Source organism: Panthera tigris, chromosome C1, assembly GCF_018350195.1.
Source record: "Panthera tigris isolate Pti1 chromosome C1, P.tigris_Pti1_mat1.1, whole genome shotgun sequence".
NCBI lineage: Eukaryota > Metazoa > Chordata > Mammalia > Carnivora > Felidae > Panthera > Panthera tigris.
In genome coordinates this window covers 125,897,223-125,914,326 of record NC_056667.1, presented here as the reverse complement: position 1 = coordinate 125,914,326, position 17,104 = coordinate 125,897,223, and the positions used below count along the sequence as shown (strand labels likewise).

The window sequence follows — 17,104 nt, the reverse complement described above, 5'->3', positions numbered from 1 at the left end:
ACATAGAGTTCTAGTGGCAAGAATTATTTTTTTTAGAACTTTATACATGACTTGGTCCAGTATTTATAGAATCATTAAAAAATTGGAGTCATTTATGATTTAATTTTATTAATTTTAACAGGGGGGAAAATGCTAAAGGAACCATTCTCTAATTTAAGGCAGAGTTTTTTTTTTGGTTTCCTTCATTCTTCAACATTAATAGCAGGATGAGTAAGATGACAAATGATCTAAAGGAGGCATCAATTTTACTTCATTTCTTCCACCCCCCCCCTTTTTTTTTTAAAAGATTTCATTTCTCAGTAACCTTTAAACCCAACGTGGGGCTTGAACTCACAACCCCGAGATCAAGAGTCCCACACTCCACCAACTGAGCCACGCAGGCCCCCTCTTACTCCCTCATTTCTGATAAATTCTTTTACCTTCTTTGTTGACCCTTCTTCCATTCCCTTCTTCACTATCATGATTTGTAGCTATAAGGGCTGATAATAAAAGACTAAATGAATAAAACTCAACTCTTAAGTAAACACCACCACAATAAACCAAGTTTACATGAAGGTTACCATGCTGTGATATGTAAACTTTTGGGGGGGGGGTGGTGGAAATTAGCTAATCCCATACAATAGAGAAGGGTTGACAAGTCTAAATTAAAGACAAGAATCAGTTCTTTGGTGGTTTCTATATACCCCAAACTTCACAGGCACGATCTTGTTTCCTCCTTTCAAAGTATAGTGTCATTACCTCCATTTTACAGATGAAGAAACCTACTGAGAGGCTAAATTACTTGCTCAAAATCACATCAACTGTTCAGTGGCGACTTGTGATTTTTAACCAAGTCTTTGAGTTTCCAAACATTTATTTCTTCCCACTGGACAAGCTGTTTTCACAATGTGGTCCAAGGACCACTGTGGATCAAGATCCTGTCAAAGGGTCCATGAGGTCCCTCACTTTTCTTCTATCTGTGTGTGGCCAAATTATCTTCTTAGATTTCAGCCAAAATCACATGTCCAATGAGAGTGAATACTAAAGTAGATATAACAACCCAACTTCTCCTGATAAGCCAAACATTAAGAAGATTTGTAAAACTGTAAAACAATCCCATTCTTCTTGCTATTTTTTTATTTTGAAATTTTATTTTTCATAAAAGTGATTATTTATATTAACATGCAATGAGTTTATTATTCTTTTTAAGTGAATCACTACACGTTAAAGATATTTTCATTTAGTACTGTTAAAATGGTAATATTCTCCAAATTGCCCAATTGACCTGTTTGACATAATTCATATCAAAAATCCAAGCTGACTTCTCTGCAGAAATTGGCAAGCTGATCTTAAACTACATATGAAAACAGATAAATAGCTAAAATAATATTGAAAAACAGCAAAGTTGGAGGCAAACCCTAATTTCAAAAAAAAAAAAAAAGTCCTAATTTCAAAACTTGTTACAAAGTTTCATAATCAAACAGTGTAGCCAGTGGTACCACTGGCCTAGTGATAGACACAAAATCAATGTGGTAGAATTTAGAATTGAGAAATAACCTTGCACATTTATAGTCAAGAAAGGAGCCAAGACAATTTAACTGGGAAAGAACAGTGTTTTCAACAAATGGTGTGGAGATAAAAATGATATCCACAGATAAAATGAATTTGAACCCCCTATCTCACACCATAACCAAAAAATAACTCCAAATGGATCAAGGTCATCATCCATATCACAAAAAGTGTATCCTCCCCAAGTTGGTGGTCTACACTTTTACTTCTGACCTCCTCACACTGCTTTAAAACATTTAGTACTTTTGCATTAAAACATTTAGTACTTTTGCATTAAAAAGTGGAGGGTCATACAGTAACTAGTGTTACTTAACAAGCACTTACATCACTTTCTTCCCCCAAGTGATTCCTCATTTGCTGGTTCTATATATCTTTACAAGATAAATTCTTTTATTTTGTCTTACAGATATTCAATATGCTTCAAATGTAAGTATCTGGTTAAATAATGAATATATAGCCTCTTGACAAAATCCTTTTAGCAACTGGAAATGAACAATACTGTCAGATTCTTTAATTTCTATGAAGACTTGGAAAGTGAAAGGGCAGCAAGCCTTTATAAAAGGATGATGAAGAAAGAATTGGCATTTAGGGAAAACAAGGCAAATATAATGAAAACGGAAACTGCATCTTGGAGATATTTGACTATCAGTATTTCTATTGTGCTCTAATGCATGTGAACATGACTTAGTAAAACTAACACATGTATGAATGTATGAATGGCATTTTGCAGAGGGTATTTGCTTAAAAATATACTTTTTTCAATATTATACAGGAACATATACATAAAGAATGGGTTTTTTTTTGTCCTTGACTTTGTATTTTTTAAATAATAGTACATTCACAGGGAGTTGCAAAAAATAGTACAGAAAGCTCCCATGTACTCTTCAGTTTCCCTCGATGATAATGTTATATAAGTACAGTTCAACATCAAAACCAGAGATAGATATTGATATACAACCTTACTCAGATTTTGCCAGTTTTGCATGCACTCATTTGTTCTGTGTTTCTATGCAATTTTAACACATGTAGATTTAGGTAACCACCATACAATCAACATACAGAACTGTTCCATTACTTCAAAGATTCTTCATGCTACCCCTTTATAATCACAACCATTCTGCTCCCTCAAACCCCATCTCTTAATGCCTGGCAACCACTAATCTGTGCTCCATCTCTATAATCTGCCATTTTGAGTATGTAAATGGGACCACATGGTTGCTCTATTTTAAAACTTTTATTCATGGGGTGCCTGGGTGGCTTTGTCATTTGAACATCGGACTTTGGCTTAGGTCATGATCTCATATTTGGTGAGTTTGAGACCCACGTTGGGTTCACCGATGTCAATGCAGAGCCCGCTTCTGATCCTCTCTGTCCCTGTCTCTCTCTGCTCCTCCCCTGTCTGTGCTCTCTCTCCAAAATAAATAAAATTAATTATTAAAAACATTTTTTTTTCACTTGGTGTAATTACTTTAAGATCCACCTAGGTTGCTTTATCAATGTTTCTTTCTTTTTACTGCTGCGTAGTATTCTATGGTATGCACGTAGCAGTTTGTTTAACCATTCACTCAATGAAGAGCATTTGGGTTGGTTCCAGTAAAAAGATACTAACGTATTTTTAAACACAGCAATTCTGTAATAAGCAATTTCCCCAAAAGCACCTTAAAAATGAGGGCCTTTTGTTCATTTAAGTCATTGCTTTGCAAACATTTACAGTTTTTTCCCCATATTAAACCTTTTTTTTTTTTTAAACGTTTATTTATTATTGAGACAGAGCATGAGCAGGGGAGGGGCAGAGAGAGGAGGAGACACAGAATCCGAAGCTCGGTCCAGGCAATGAGCTGTCAGCACAGAGCCCGATGTGGGGCTTGAACTCACAAACTGCGAGATCATGACCTGAGTTGAAGTTGGACGCCCAACCGACTGAGCCACCCAGGCGCCCCAAACCTTTTTTTTTTTTTTTAAATTAAATTCCATAGCTTCTCTATTAAGAAACAAAGCATCAAGGTAAATCTACAGTTAAACCTCTAACTCAGACTATAAGGTGGTATCTTATACCAGTTATGGAATTTCTTTCATGCAGAAGACCTGTTAGTGAAGCTAATTATACAACTAGCCCACAAAATTAATTTTTATCTGTCATTGATCAAACTAAAGCTGGGAGAAGTCAATTTATAGTACTTTAAACTCTAAGGCAAGGCAATATCAAATTATCGCCTTTCAAGAAGAAAGGTCAAGAATAAAAACAAATAGCAGCGCCTGAGTGGCTTAGTCAGTCAAGTGTTCAACTCTTGGTTTCGGTTCAGGTCATGATTTCACGGTTTGTGAGATGAAGCCCCTCCAGGGCTCCAGGCCGACAGGGAGGAGCCTGCTTGGGTTTCTCTCCCCCTCTCCCTGCCCCTCCCCCACTCATGCTCCCTTGTATGAGTGTGCATGCTCTCTCTCTCTCAAAATAAACTTAAAAAAAAAAAAAAAAAGAATAAAAACAAATGTAATGTAATTTATTTTGCATACTTAATTTCTTTTGTAGAGAAAGTACTTTCAGGGAGCTGTAGATGAAAACACTAGTCAAGTAGGGTATAAAAACAATCATTTAAACATAAGCTTTAATACTTATGAAATAAGGCACAAAAACTTCATGATTTGCTTAGAGAAGTGAGCTTACAAAAGAAATCTTTAAGAAGGCAAACAAACAGAAAAGTTCATAAAGTACAGGCTTTCAAAACTCATTGGAATAAAAAATTAATAGGCATGTGTAGAGACTAAGATGGTAAGTATAGGCAAAATATTCAAGGATAAAATCTGGGAAAAAAACAAACTGTTGGAATATAAGGTAAAGAACTAGCTTTCAGTTAGGATTGAATAACTCATCTCTTATTTCAACCATCACCCAACAACTAATTGAATTGAATTATGCTTCCATTCTTACATCTTATCAGGTATAAACAAATTTGCTTAATTATATAACATATACTTATTTGGGAAGCAAAGTTAACTTAATAAAATTTTGTTTGATTTTATGATTTGATTCTTTGCACGTCTGTATTACTAGTAAATATGAGATTTCACAAGGATTAAATGCAAGATTATTTTACTTTGGAAAAAATGACTATTATACTGGGAAAAACTGACATGCTCCTTTATCTATCCCAGTTTAGTTCAGTTACAAATAATAACTTATCATCATTGTATACGTGTGTGAATACAAAGACAGAGTACTGATTCTGTGGTTTGGAACTACAATAGTCATTTGAAAAGTTCATTGCCTTTTGTAACCACACCTTTTAGACACAGGAACTGTCAAAGAGTATTTGCAATAGATCATCAAGTGTTAACAGTGAAATTTTCTGATTCAAATAGCAATGATACATTACAAACTCATCAACTCATTATTGTAACATTTTCAAGAATGGAGAAAATAAAAGTATTATCAACTCTCAGCGCTTCTCTATTTCTGAAGAATTAAAACTTAACATTAACTCAAATGGGTATAATTGGGTATTCTAAAGTGCCAGTACCAGAAAATCTTTTATTACTTGGCAAGGCATGGAAGTGCATTTCTTCTGCACAATTTAAGAAAAAGTTTTTTCAATTTTGTAAAATATTCTGCTGCTGCCATATAAGACTCCCCAAAGGAGCATCCAATCATACTGTGTTCGTTCACTATTCAGCATAAGGTATGGCTGGCTGCCTTGAACCCTGGCCAGGCATTAGTGTCTGAAGACTTCATAATACAACTTTTCATGCTAAACTCAAATCTGTCTACAGGTACAAACTGCAAAGACACTGGTATGTATGAAGACCAACACATTTTCAAAAGTGCCTAAAAAGCTAAAGAACAATGTGTCTGGTATATTATTTCACAGAAAAGAAAAACCCAAGTATGGATAAATATTGAGAATTAAAAACAACAACAAAACTGTAGTACGCCTGTGGCTGAATGAATTCAAATGACTTAATCTTAACTCTGCAAGAGTTGCTTGTCAGCAGCCTGACAGCACACTGAATATGGATATCAGGTATATAAACCAGACCTTGAAACATGTATCAACTAACTAAAATTTAAAAGATACTAGGAGAATTTATCACTACAACAATTTACCACATACTTTCTCCCCAAAATAATTCACTTGAAATATATTCCACAAACATGTGGATTTTAATGCATAAGTAAAAACCTTCTATAAAATAAACAACTCTTCGGTATCTGGTAACCAATTTCCCACATACCTTTTAATTTAAAAATGGCTAGCTGCAAACTTTACCAATTTAAGCCCCTACATAAATGAAAACTCCCATAGTGCTCCTCTGCCTCACAGAGCAAGTTTTCAGGCTGCAACATCTTGTGCGTGTAAATAACAAACTCATTCTTTTAAGCATGAAAATATGTTAATATTTAATAATACATACTATGTGTTAAACACAATCAATGGTAGGGCCTTTATATACTCATCTCTAATCCTGGCAACTCCAAGAGTTAAGTGCTATCATCCCAATTATATAGACGAGGAGATTGAACTGAAACTCACAAAAGGATCCCACAGCTAATCAGAGAATGCACAAGCCTCCTATATTTTCATCAGTTCTTTCTGTACATGAAGTATATGAAACCCGAAAGCACCAATTCTATCATTTATCAATTAACCAACAAGTTTTAGAAAAGACTAAGTTAAGCAATGGGTACTTTGTGGGGGAATGGAGGGAACTTACCTTTCAGGGTTACGTGTTCTCATATATATATATATATATATATATATATATATATATATATTTTTTTTTTTTTTTTTTTTTTTTTTTTAGCATATCCTGAATCTATGGATCTATGTAATTCTGTATGCAAGCGATTTAGTTATGGAACAGGTAAGATCATTAAGCCAGTAGGGTGTCCCTAGACCCCAAAGAAATGGTCTGTCAAAACTCTGATTATTCTTCAGAACCAAGTTTACTCTGGTAACAAGGTGAGCCTCAGAAGTGTGCCTAAAATGTTATCCTTGACACAGGCAGGTCTGCTACAAATTACAGAATCCATTATTTAAGGACATATTCACCCAAGCAAAAAACAACAACAACAACAACAAAAAAACCACCCAACAACAACAAAAAAGGTGTGAAAAGATGAGCACCTAATCAGTATGTGAGGAAGAAACATTTGCTCTCAAAAATAGCCCAATATACCAAATTTTATTACAATGTGTTCAATTACTCCAGTTACACTGGTATTCAACCATATTAAATATTACATAGATCTTACTCTTTCCAATATCACAAACAGGTTAGCTTCCAGTTAGACTTTAACCACCTTTTCATTACTCAAAAGTTTTTGTTATCAATGACATCTAAGCCAAAAGCAAATGGTTTCTTCAGAATTACAACTAGGTAAACTAAAACCATGGAGGTTTAAATCTACATGCACATATTTCCTGGAAAATCTTACCAGAAAAATCATCTGCCGTTTACTAAGACTACTTGAGCAAGCACCTCTTCACCTTTTACTTAACTTTCTTGCTATCCCAGGACAATTACACACAGGACAAGACAGTCTCAACAATTTGTTCCCACATAAAAGCAAGCTCAAAAAGCAGAGGCACTCTCCTCTGCACCTAGTAACAAAAAAAGAGAACAAAAAACTTCAAAAACACAGGTTTGAGCCTTAGGCTCAACCATAATGTGTGTAAATCCGACCCCCGGGGTCCGTGGCACTGACAGTCATTCAACTTTCTTTTCAATATTCCCATTGTGCTTTTTCTGGTACCACAGGCAAGATGTGCCTACATTTTCACCAACTGGTCGGAACGCCTGATTTTCTTTCTAAAAATTCTCCCAGTGCGAGGCCGGGGGCCGAGGCGTGGTGTGGGCCGGGGAGCCGGAGGCACCGGCGCCAGTCACCCGAGAGAGCAGAACCACGCACGGCACCCGCTCCTGGCAGGCCTGTTGTGGCTGGTTCCTGAGTCCCTGGGGCTGCAAGGGCAGCAAGCAGCAGCCATGGCAGGGACTCAGGAACCTTTCCCCTGCCTCCTCCGCTAGGCCTCGAGGGGTTTGCTTTTCACATGGCCCCAGGGTGGGGGCGGTGGGCACAAGGTAGTGGATGCAGCTGCAGCCGCAGCGGCGGGCCAGGCGAGCCGAGCTCCCTCGGAACCCGACCTCCCGGCGGGCTGGCAGCAGCAGCACCTCGGCGGGGCCCTGGCTGGAAAAGCGATGGCTCGGCGGGGAAGGCCACCTTCTCACACACATCTCTCCCCTGCCTGCCTCCTTCTCCGTTAGCGCTACCGGTTGGCGGGCGGGGGAGGGGAGCGAGGCGCGTTATTCCCGGGGAGCTGGAGGGGGGAGGGGAGGGCATCTCTTACCCGCGTTACTGAGGAGGAGGAGGAGGAGGAGGAGGCGGTTGGAGCGCGGCGCGGCGGGGCGACGGCGGGGCTGGGTGGGTGCAAGTAAGAGTCTTACGAAAGGGAATTAACCCCATCACCAGCCCGGACACCGGCTCCAGCGGCAGCCGCGGCTGGCAGAATCCCGCCCCTTCCCACCACGCACTAGCCCCGCCTCTTCGTTCTCTTTGAGGAGCAGCCGACAAATCATAGGTTATACATCCTCCGAGTGACATGAGGATCATCCAATCAGGCCTGAAAAAACTGCCTTCTCTCCACCCCTTTATCTCCTCCCGGGCCGCGGGAGAGCCGTGCCAAGTCTTCCTCCACCCTCAAGGGAAAAAGAACCAATCAGTGGTAAGTAACCGCCCTTGAAGGACGCAAAGGACAACCAATGGTAAAACTAAGAGGACAGCCATTTTGCCCACTTGTAAAAAAAGCCACCTTTTCCCACGAGTTGGGAGCCTGAGGTGGAGGAGTTCTGGGAGTTTTACTGACCTGAAGATATTGGAAGGACAACCGTATTTCTTCAAGGAGTATTTATAGAGCTTTGTAGGAATAAATAAACATTATCATCCTCCATGTGGGGGGAAGTGAGGAAAGCTGTTTAAGGGCTTGGCTCTTCCCTTTAGCGGTAACGGGTTTTAAGTTGAACACCTGGTTTCTCCAGCTTCAGTGGGAGAAGGCGGGGTTACTGCTGTGTTCGGTCTGCAGGCGACTACACTTCCCAATGCGCTTTGCCCCCACCTCTGTCCTCTCCTACTTTTACTTCTCCTGGGGCCTGACGGGAATTGTAGTTCCTGGGAGGTACGAATGGCATCTTGTTGGCCAATGAGAGGGAATAAAATGAAAAAAGATTTGGAGTTTGGGGCGGGGAACCAGTTTCAAGTCTGTGGCGAATCCTTTTCGCCACCCTAACAGAAGAGGGAAGGCAGAAAACGGTAGTCGGAGAAGAGTTTTCTCAGAATGCCGTAGGGCTTTTAGATTCCTAGTATTTGAACTTTCTTACTTTCAGTTTGGCCCTTTGAAGTCACTTCCGCTTTGGGGCGGACGCGAGCCAAACCTGTGGCGGGAGTTGGAGATTCTGCAGCGAATACACCAGGTGTGGCTTTCGGAGTGGCGTGGCGGGCAAGTCGGTAGTTTTTTGCTAGGGAGATAGGAAGTTGAACGACATGTAATTGTATTTTAAGAAAGAGTGGGTAATATGGGATGGCGGTAGTTCCGAGGTTCATAATGCCATAATGCTCCCCTAATCTTCAATCCCAGAGTCCCAATTTGCTTATCTTTTGATTGCTTACTATTAGATTGCACACATGTGTTTGTGGAGGGTGCCTCTAAGGTTTTTAGCCGCTTTGCATGCATGAAGCATGGCTTCAGGTCTTCCTTTTGACTGAAGACGGGCTCAGAAGTTCTGAGCTAACTACTCCCACTTTTACAAACACACTTCTAAACGCTGGTTGGAAGGAGATAAACTACAGAAGGGCACAGGATTGATATTCAAAAATGGTCCATTACGTTCTTTTTTTTTTTTTTTTTTGAGTTAAGCATCAGTGTTGTGGGTCCAACAGCATGATCTCTTGTTTTTTTTGGTTGAGTTTTTAATCTTAATTTGAGTTAACACGCAGTATTACTTTCAGGTGCATAATATAGAGCTCTTGTTTTTTAATGCAGTTGAGATTTTCATTATAGGCGTCTATAGATGCTTAGTTTCGTTTTTTTGTTTTGTGATGAGTTTTTCCAGTATAAATCAAGTTAAGAACTAGTAATTATGGCCATTTTATTGGGTGTTTCCTCAGCCAGGAATGATATTAAGTGCTTTAAGTTTTTCCTGCAGGTATTGTTATATGACGTTTATATTTGAAGAAATTGGTGTTGAATGACATTCTTTAAGACTTTAAGGCCTTGATCAGTTAACTTTGGAGCTGAGATTTGTATCCAAGTCTGTCTCATTCCTGATCTCTTAATCACTAATCCTGTTTCTCAAGTATTTATTGATTCCCCAAGATGTGCTATAGACACGTAGGGGGTGAGAAATGTAGAATTCCATTCTAGAATTTTGAAACCATTGGTGGCAATCACTTATTTTTTTTCAAGTATCCTTTGTTAAGTACGTAATATGTGCTCATTGTATTTAAAAAGACAGGCAAATATTGAAAAGAAGGTCATCTGTGATACTATTATCCAGAGATACCACCGTAAAATTTTGGTGACTATCTTTACATATCTCTCTATTGTAAGTACAGACATTTGCTTGCATGTTCTCATACTACCTTGCTTTCTTGTAAACTTTTTTTTTTTAGTTCAACAATAGGCTGTGGATGACTAGATATATATTAATATTATCATTTTTTATTGCTATCTAGTATTAAATTGTGTGTCTCTAACATAACCAAGTCCTACCTGATGGATATTTACATTATTTTTTATTAACTTTGATTGTGGTAAAAAACCTAAAACTTACCACCTGAACTGTTTTTTAAGTAGTGTTAAGTATATGCACCTTGTTATTTAATAGATACCTGGAACTTTTTCATCTTGCAAAACTGAAACTGTACTTTTTGTACCAACAACTCCCTTTTCCTCCTCCCACAGCCCTTGGCACTCACCATTCTACTTTGTTTCTAAGCATTTGGCTACTTTAGATACCTCTTAAAAGTGAAATCACACAGTATTTGTCCTTTGCCTTATTTGACTTATACATCGCGTCCTGAAGGTTCATCCATGTTGTAGCATAGGACAGGATTTCCTTTTTCGTGGTCGAATAATATTCCCATATGTATGTATATACTGCATTTTGTTTATCCATTCATCTGCCAATAAACATTTAGGTTGCTTCTGCCTTTTGACATGGGTGTGCACATATCTCTTCAAGATACTGTTTTCATTTCTTTTGGATATATGCCCAGAAGTGGGATTGCTGGGTCAATTATTAACTTTTAAAAGGAATCCTGTTGTGAGCAACATCTTTATATGCTTGCCTGATTATCCTGTAAATCTAACTTTTTAGAAGTAGGTTATTTAACCACAAATACTCGGTAATTCCTAAATTGCTCTTCAGAAATGTGCCCATTCTCTTTCTTACTGTGTTTGAAAACACCCAGTTGCCATCTTGTAGTCTATCCCATCTGATTTCAAAAAGTGGTTCTTCATTGCTTTGTTTGTAATTGAATTCAGTTGATATTGAGCATCTTTTATTGTCCATTGTTTAATCTCATGAATAGCCTGTTGTTATCATAGTCTCTTAATAGTTTTTTTGTTTGGTGGCGCCTGGGTGGCTCAGTCGGTTAAGCATCCGACTTCAGCTCAGGTCATGATCTCGCAGTCCGTGAGTTCGAGCCCTGAGTAAGGCTCTGTGCTGACAGCTCAGAGCCTGGAACCTGTTTCAGATTCTGTGTCTCCCTCTCTCTCTGACCCTCCCCCGTTCATGCTGTCTCTCCCTGTCTCAAAAATAAATAAACGTTAAAAAAAATTTTTTTTAAATTAAAAAAAAAAGTTTGTTTGTTTGTTTGTTTTGAGAGAGAGAGAGAGTACCCGTGAGCAGGGGAGAGGGCAGAGAGAGAGAGAATATTCCAGTCAAATGCTCTACCTGAGAGAGAGAATATTCCAAGCAGGCTCCATGCTGTCAGTGCAGAGCCCGACGTGGGGCTTGAACCTACGAACCCTGAGATTGTGACCTGAACTGAAACCAAGAGTTGGACATTTAACCAATTGAGCCACCCAGGCACCCTTAGTCTCTTAATTTTAAAGAAATTACTACTTAGGTTTTTAACTCTTTGTCATCTATTTTGCAAACCCTTGACTCCCATTTTTAGATTTGTCTTTTTAACTTCTAATGCTGTTTTTCCATGACATAGTTTTAATTATTTTACTCTTGAAAAATATCTTTTTTCCATTATACTTTCTAGTTTGTGATGCATAGGAAAGCATTTGTGATGCTTAGAAATTAGATAATAAAAAAATAATATGTATACATAATTTTAAATTTGTTCTTACATTTAATTTTACAATTTATATATACTTGATTTTGTTTGGACCCTGTTCTTTTTTTATTGTTCTGTCTTTGACCTGTACCATACCCATTATCTTAATTTCTGTAACTTTATAATATGTTTTGTTATCAAGTAGGTAAAGTGTGCTTCCATTCTTCTTCTTTAGATATTTTCTTGCTATTCTCACATTTTCTGTTTTTTTTAATGTTTATTTATTTTGAGAGAGAGAGAGAGAGAGAGAGAGAGAGAGAGAGAACCCAAGCAGGCTCTGTGCTGTCAGCATAGAGCCTGACGTGGGGCTTGAACTTAAAACCTGTGAGAGCATGACCTGAGACGAAATCAGGAGTCAGTTGCTTAACTGACTGAACCACCCAGTCGCCCCCTGTTTATTTTTTTTTTGAGATAGATTTTGGTATCATTTTGTCAAATTTAAAGTCCATCTCTGCAATTTTATGTTTGAGTAAAATACATGTGTGACATTCATATAGATACTGACTGCTACTTAAACACAAATATTTCATTTTATATTAATACAGAAATTTTTATAGATACAGTTAAGGCTTAATGGGGCTCTCGGTGCTTTGTCAGAACATGTTTTTATTACGGATTTGGGTATAAAAGCTTACAGTTTAAAAGCATGTCCAATTTTTAAAAAATATATAATTAAGCTTATTTATTTTGAGAGAGACAAGTGGGGGAGGGGCAGAGAGAGAGGGAGACAGTATCTGAAGCAGACTCTGCACTGACAGCAGAGAGCCTGGTGTGGGGCTGGAACTCATGAACTATGAGATCATGACCTGAGCTGAAGTCAAATGTTTTACTGACTGTGCCACCCAGGTGCCCCTATAATCACTTTTTTTTTTTTTAAGAGGCTTGCACTTTATAGGTGGTTTCCAGTAGAATCTGATGACTTCTGTATGGTAATTACAACATCCCACTGTACCTCATAGCCTTTTCCAAGTCCTTCGAATTCAACATGTGCCCTAAACCTGTTCTTCTCATTGTCCTCTCATTTGTTTATTTGGTCAAGAAATATCTATTGAACATCTGATAAGAGAAGTGCTGGTTAATAGTCCAGAGGATGGGCTCCAGGCTCCCTTGGTTTGATTCTGGGTTTGGCCAGGTACTTGTTGGATGACCTTGTGCAGATTAGTTGACAATCTGTGCCTTAATTTTTTTTTTTTAATCTATACAATTGAGATAATACAATACCTACACCACAGATTATTGTGAGGTTTAAATGACTTAATAAATGTAAAGTATATAAAATAGTGCCTGGCTTATAGTAAATATGTGTTAGTTTTATAAATATTGTTGTTTATTGACCTGGCTGATACTAGAGTGCTGAAGTAAAATGGTAAATAAGACAGTTTATAGTTCTTGACTTTATGAAGGCATTTCAGTAAGAGGGAAAGACAAAATTCAAGTAAAGAGATAAAAAGAGTTGCTAATTATAGCAAGTGCTTTAAGGAAACCAACTGGTATTAAGGAAAATTTGGGAGAGTCCATTTGGGAACTAGTGCAGTATTCCAGGGGAGCAGTGATAGTTTGGGATGGCATTGCAACTGGAAAGAATTGGATGCATTTGAGATATGCCTTAGGAATAATTAATTATAAATGGATTTAATTTGGTGGCTAAAGGAGAGGGAGAAATCAAGAGTGAACCCAAGTTGCTGATTTAACTTGCACGGTTGTACTACTACTGAGAGATTAGGTAGGGAACACACAAGTTTGGTGGAGAAATAAGACTTTGGTTTTGGACAGTTAGGTTAGAAATGTCTATCAGATGTCCAAAATGTCAGGTAAGTAATTAAATACAGGAGTCTGAAGCCAAGAAATTATAAATTTTATTGCCTGGGCTATTTGTGATAGGCTTCTAAAGGTTTTCCCTTCCCCCACATCTAGTCTTCCAAATTTGACAAGGTAATCTTTGTAAACTAATTGCCTGATTAAACTCTAGGAAAGGCCCTCAGTTTCTTACAGAATAAAATCCAGACTTTTTTTAGCATGGCATTTGAGAACCTCCCTGATCTGGCCTGTTATTATTTCTTTGCCACTTTTCCCAATCATCTTATTTTTTTTTTTTATTTTTTATTTTTTTAACGTTTATTTATTTTTGAGACAGAGAGAGACAGAGCATGAACGGGGGAGGGTCAGAGAGAGGGAGACACAGAATCTGAAACAGGCTCCAGGCTCTGAGCTGTCAGCACAGAGCCCGACGCGGGGCTCGAACTCACGGACCGTGAGATCATGACCTGAGCCGAAGTTGGCCGCTTAACCAACTGAGCCACCCAGGTGCCCCCCAATCATCTTATTTTTTAGCTACACTGTATGTAGCTAAATTGCTGTAGTTCTTGGAACCATTTCCACTGATAATTTTTGTCTAGGATGAATTTTTGAAATTTAGTTACCTACTTTAACTGAATTTGATATTAAATTGAACAGAAGGTTTGATTGATTCTCTGTATGAGGCAGAATTTTCCCTATGTAGGCATCCTTTCTATCTTAGAACTTTCTCAGGTGTTCTAATACCCTAATATCCTAACAGGGAGCCCTAATCTGTATTCATTAAACAACTCCCCTCTAATCTTAATCACTCTGCAAACTATGTCCCCAGTTTCCCTACTGTGACTTGAATTTGGCTTACTGTCTTTCTTCTTTGAGTGACTTCTATCTTTATTTATTTATTTATTTATTTATTTATTTATTTAATGGTTTAAAATTTTTTAATGTTTATTTATTTTTGAGAGAGAGAGACAGGTCTTGAGCAGGGGAAGGGGCAGATAGAGGGAGACACAGAATCTGAAGTAGGCTCCAGGCTCAGCTGTCAGCTCAGAACCTGATGCAGGGCTCGAACCCACGAACCACGAGATCATTACCTGAGCTGAAGTCAGAGGCTTAACTGACTGAGCCACCCATGTATCACAGGGTGACTTCTATGTTTAAATCTATAGCCCAACTGATACAACATGCTAGTTTCTAGTTCCTGGAATGCTGTGTCTTCTGTGAATTTTATTTCCACACTAGTTCAGCCATGCACTCCTACAGACCCACTTTATACTTTCTCATCTCTAGGAACTACTGACTGAGCCACCCAGGCGCCCCTAAAATTCCTTCTTTCAAAAATATGTAACACTTCTTGAATTTGCATGTCATCCTTGTGCAGATGCAGAGGCCATGCTAATCTTCTCTGTATCATTCCAATTTTAGTATATGTGCTGCTGAAGCTAGCATGAAAGTTGAAATTTTACATAAGGTAGGCAAGTCAAGTTTACATTGAAAAATTGACATTTCAGAAAAGACCCTTGAAGGAATCAAGAAAAGTAGCCATGTATGTAATTGATGGAGAGTGGTATAAGCAGATGGACCAGCTAGTGCAGAGTCCAAAGCAGAAACATGTAAAGATATCACTGTGACAGAGAAGAGAAAGTAAGGTGGAATTGTAATAGGAGTAGGAGCATATCGTAGAAGGGCTATTTCTGCATTAATAGAACTTTTATCTGAGTAAAACTGGGAACCACTGAGCAATTCTGAGGAATGTTATGATCAGACTTAATTTTTCAAAGTATCTTACTGACTGCTACATTGTGAGGAGAATGTAGGGGAGGAGGTGGAAGTTGGGATATCAGATTCTTGCAGGAATTCAGGCTAGAAATAAAGTGGCTCAGATCACGTGAGCAGATTTGGAGGTGGTAGGAAATGAATGGTGGGATTCTGGGTATATTTTGAATCTAACAGGGGTTGTTGATGGATTGATTGGATATGCAGGATGAGACACTGAGAGGAGTCAAGTAATTGGTATGAACAAATGGAAAGATTGGATGGGGAAGATGGAGGATGGAATAGGGTTTGAGAAAAAGATCTAGAGTTCAGCTTTAGTTGTGTTAAGTTTGAGATACCCATTAGACTTGCTATGTAGAGATGTTTGGTTAGGTAACAGGAGTCTGAAGTTCAGGAGAGGTCTGATCTCCGTGTATAAATGTGGGAGTCAGGGACACCCGGGTGGCTCAGTTCGTTCAACTTCTGACTTCAACTCAGATCATGATCTTGAAGTTCGGGAGTTACAGCCCCGGATCCTGCTCTGCTGACAGCCTTGAGCCTGCTTCAGATTTTGTTTCCCTCTCTCTCTCTGCCCCTCCCCCGCTTGCACTCTGTCTCTCTCTGTCTCTCTCTCCAAAATAAATAAACATTAAAAAATATATGTATAAATGTGGGAGTCATTGGAATAGAGGTAATATTTAAAACTGATATACTAATGGTATCTCTAAACGATAGAGCAAGCATTACTAAGAAATGAGCCCTGGTACTTTCAAACCTTATATGGGCAGGGAAGTGAGAAAGAACCAGTATGATTTAGGCTGAGCAAGAGTGAAAACTGAGATAAGATAGAAACCATGAGGTGTGGTATTCTAGAGTCTAAGTGAAAAACATGATTTAATGAGGAGGGAATGATTTATGGATAGGTCCAGTAAGATGAAGTCTGAGAATTCCTACCTGCTCTCTTCCTTTTGTTTCCAAATCAGGGCCTTTGGGTGTGTTTCTTGTGTGGTTATTGTGTATTCTTTATGTTTCAGCTTTGATGTATGTATCTTTTAGAAAGCCTTCCAAACCTCCTGAGTTTTTGTTATATGCTCCCTTAACACCTCGTACTTTCCCTATAGTACTTCAAAACTACAGCTATTTATTACTGTGTATTCAGAACCTTGTGCAGTGTCTGCTCCATGTAAACATCCAAATATATTTTTGTTGAATGCATGAAGGAATGAAATTCAGGAATAAAATTTATTAGATGATTACTTATTTTTTAACTGTAATTGTTTTGACAGTTTAAAATATATATTTTCACTGTGGTTTAGTTCTGAAGCTGAGGAGGTACATTCCTGTGTTGAAAAGAAAGCAACGACCCAGATACATTTTACCTCTGTCACAAGCTACATAATCTTGGAGTTTTATCTTTATGGACCTCATTATCCAAAACTTTGAGATCCATTGGTATGTGTTAAGCCAGAGTGTTTCCCCCATTTTTTAAAGTTAAACTTTGTATTTTGAAATTATTGTAAATTTGTTTACTGTTGTGAGAAATAATGCAAAAAGATCCTGCATATGCTTACTCAGTTTTCCTCAATGGTAACAGCTTACAAAACGACAGTATGTATCACAACCAGGCTATTGCCATATGAAGAAAAAGAACAATTGCATCCCACAGGG

The 17,104-nt window shown here is 38.2% G+C and overlaps 2 protein-coding genes and 1 pseudogene across 22 annotated transcripts in view; 1 reads left to right on the top strand and 2 right to left on the bottom strand.

The window, feature by feature from the left end:
* Positions 1-8,749, bottom strand: part of R3HDM1 (R3H domain containing 1) — a 203,492-nt gene extending 194,743 nt beyond the window's left edge. For 8 of the 18 annotated variants that reach the window (XM_042994338.1, XM_042994340.1, XM_042994339.1 and 5 more), the window contains exon 1: positions 7,890-8,074. The gene's annotated coding sequence lies outside the window, so the exon portion shown is untranslated. Of the gene's footprint in view, positions 1-7,889; positions 8,075-8,405 lie in introns of those variants that run through there. The other 10 variants (XM_042994346.1, XM_042994347.1, XM_042994350.1 and 7 more) reach the window with 3 other exon arrangements.
* Positions 8,006-17,104, top strand: part of ZRANB3 (zinc finger RANBP2-type containing 3) — a 303,727-nt gene continuing 294,628 nt past the window's right edge. The window contains exon 1 of one of the 4 annotated variants that reach the window (XM_042994356.1): positions 8,006-8,264. Coding sequence is in view for 1 of the 4 variants with exons in the window: in XM_042994354.1 (XP_042850288.1) it covers positions 16,854-16,888 (35 nt within the window). In the remaining 3 variants the exon portion in view is untranslated. Of the gene's footprint in view, positions 8,265-8,772; positions 9,010-10,100; positions 10,141-16,834; positions 16,889-17,104 lie in introns of those variants that run through there. The other 3 variants (XM_015545089.2, XM_042994357.1, XM_042994354.1) reach the window with 3 other exon arrangements.
* LOC122241642 lies at positions 15,018-15,130 on the bottom strand (annotated as a pseudogene).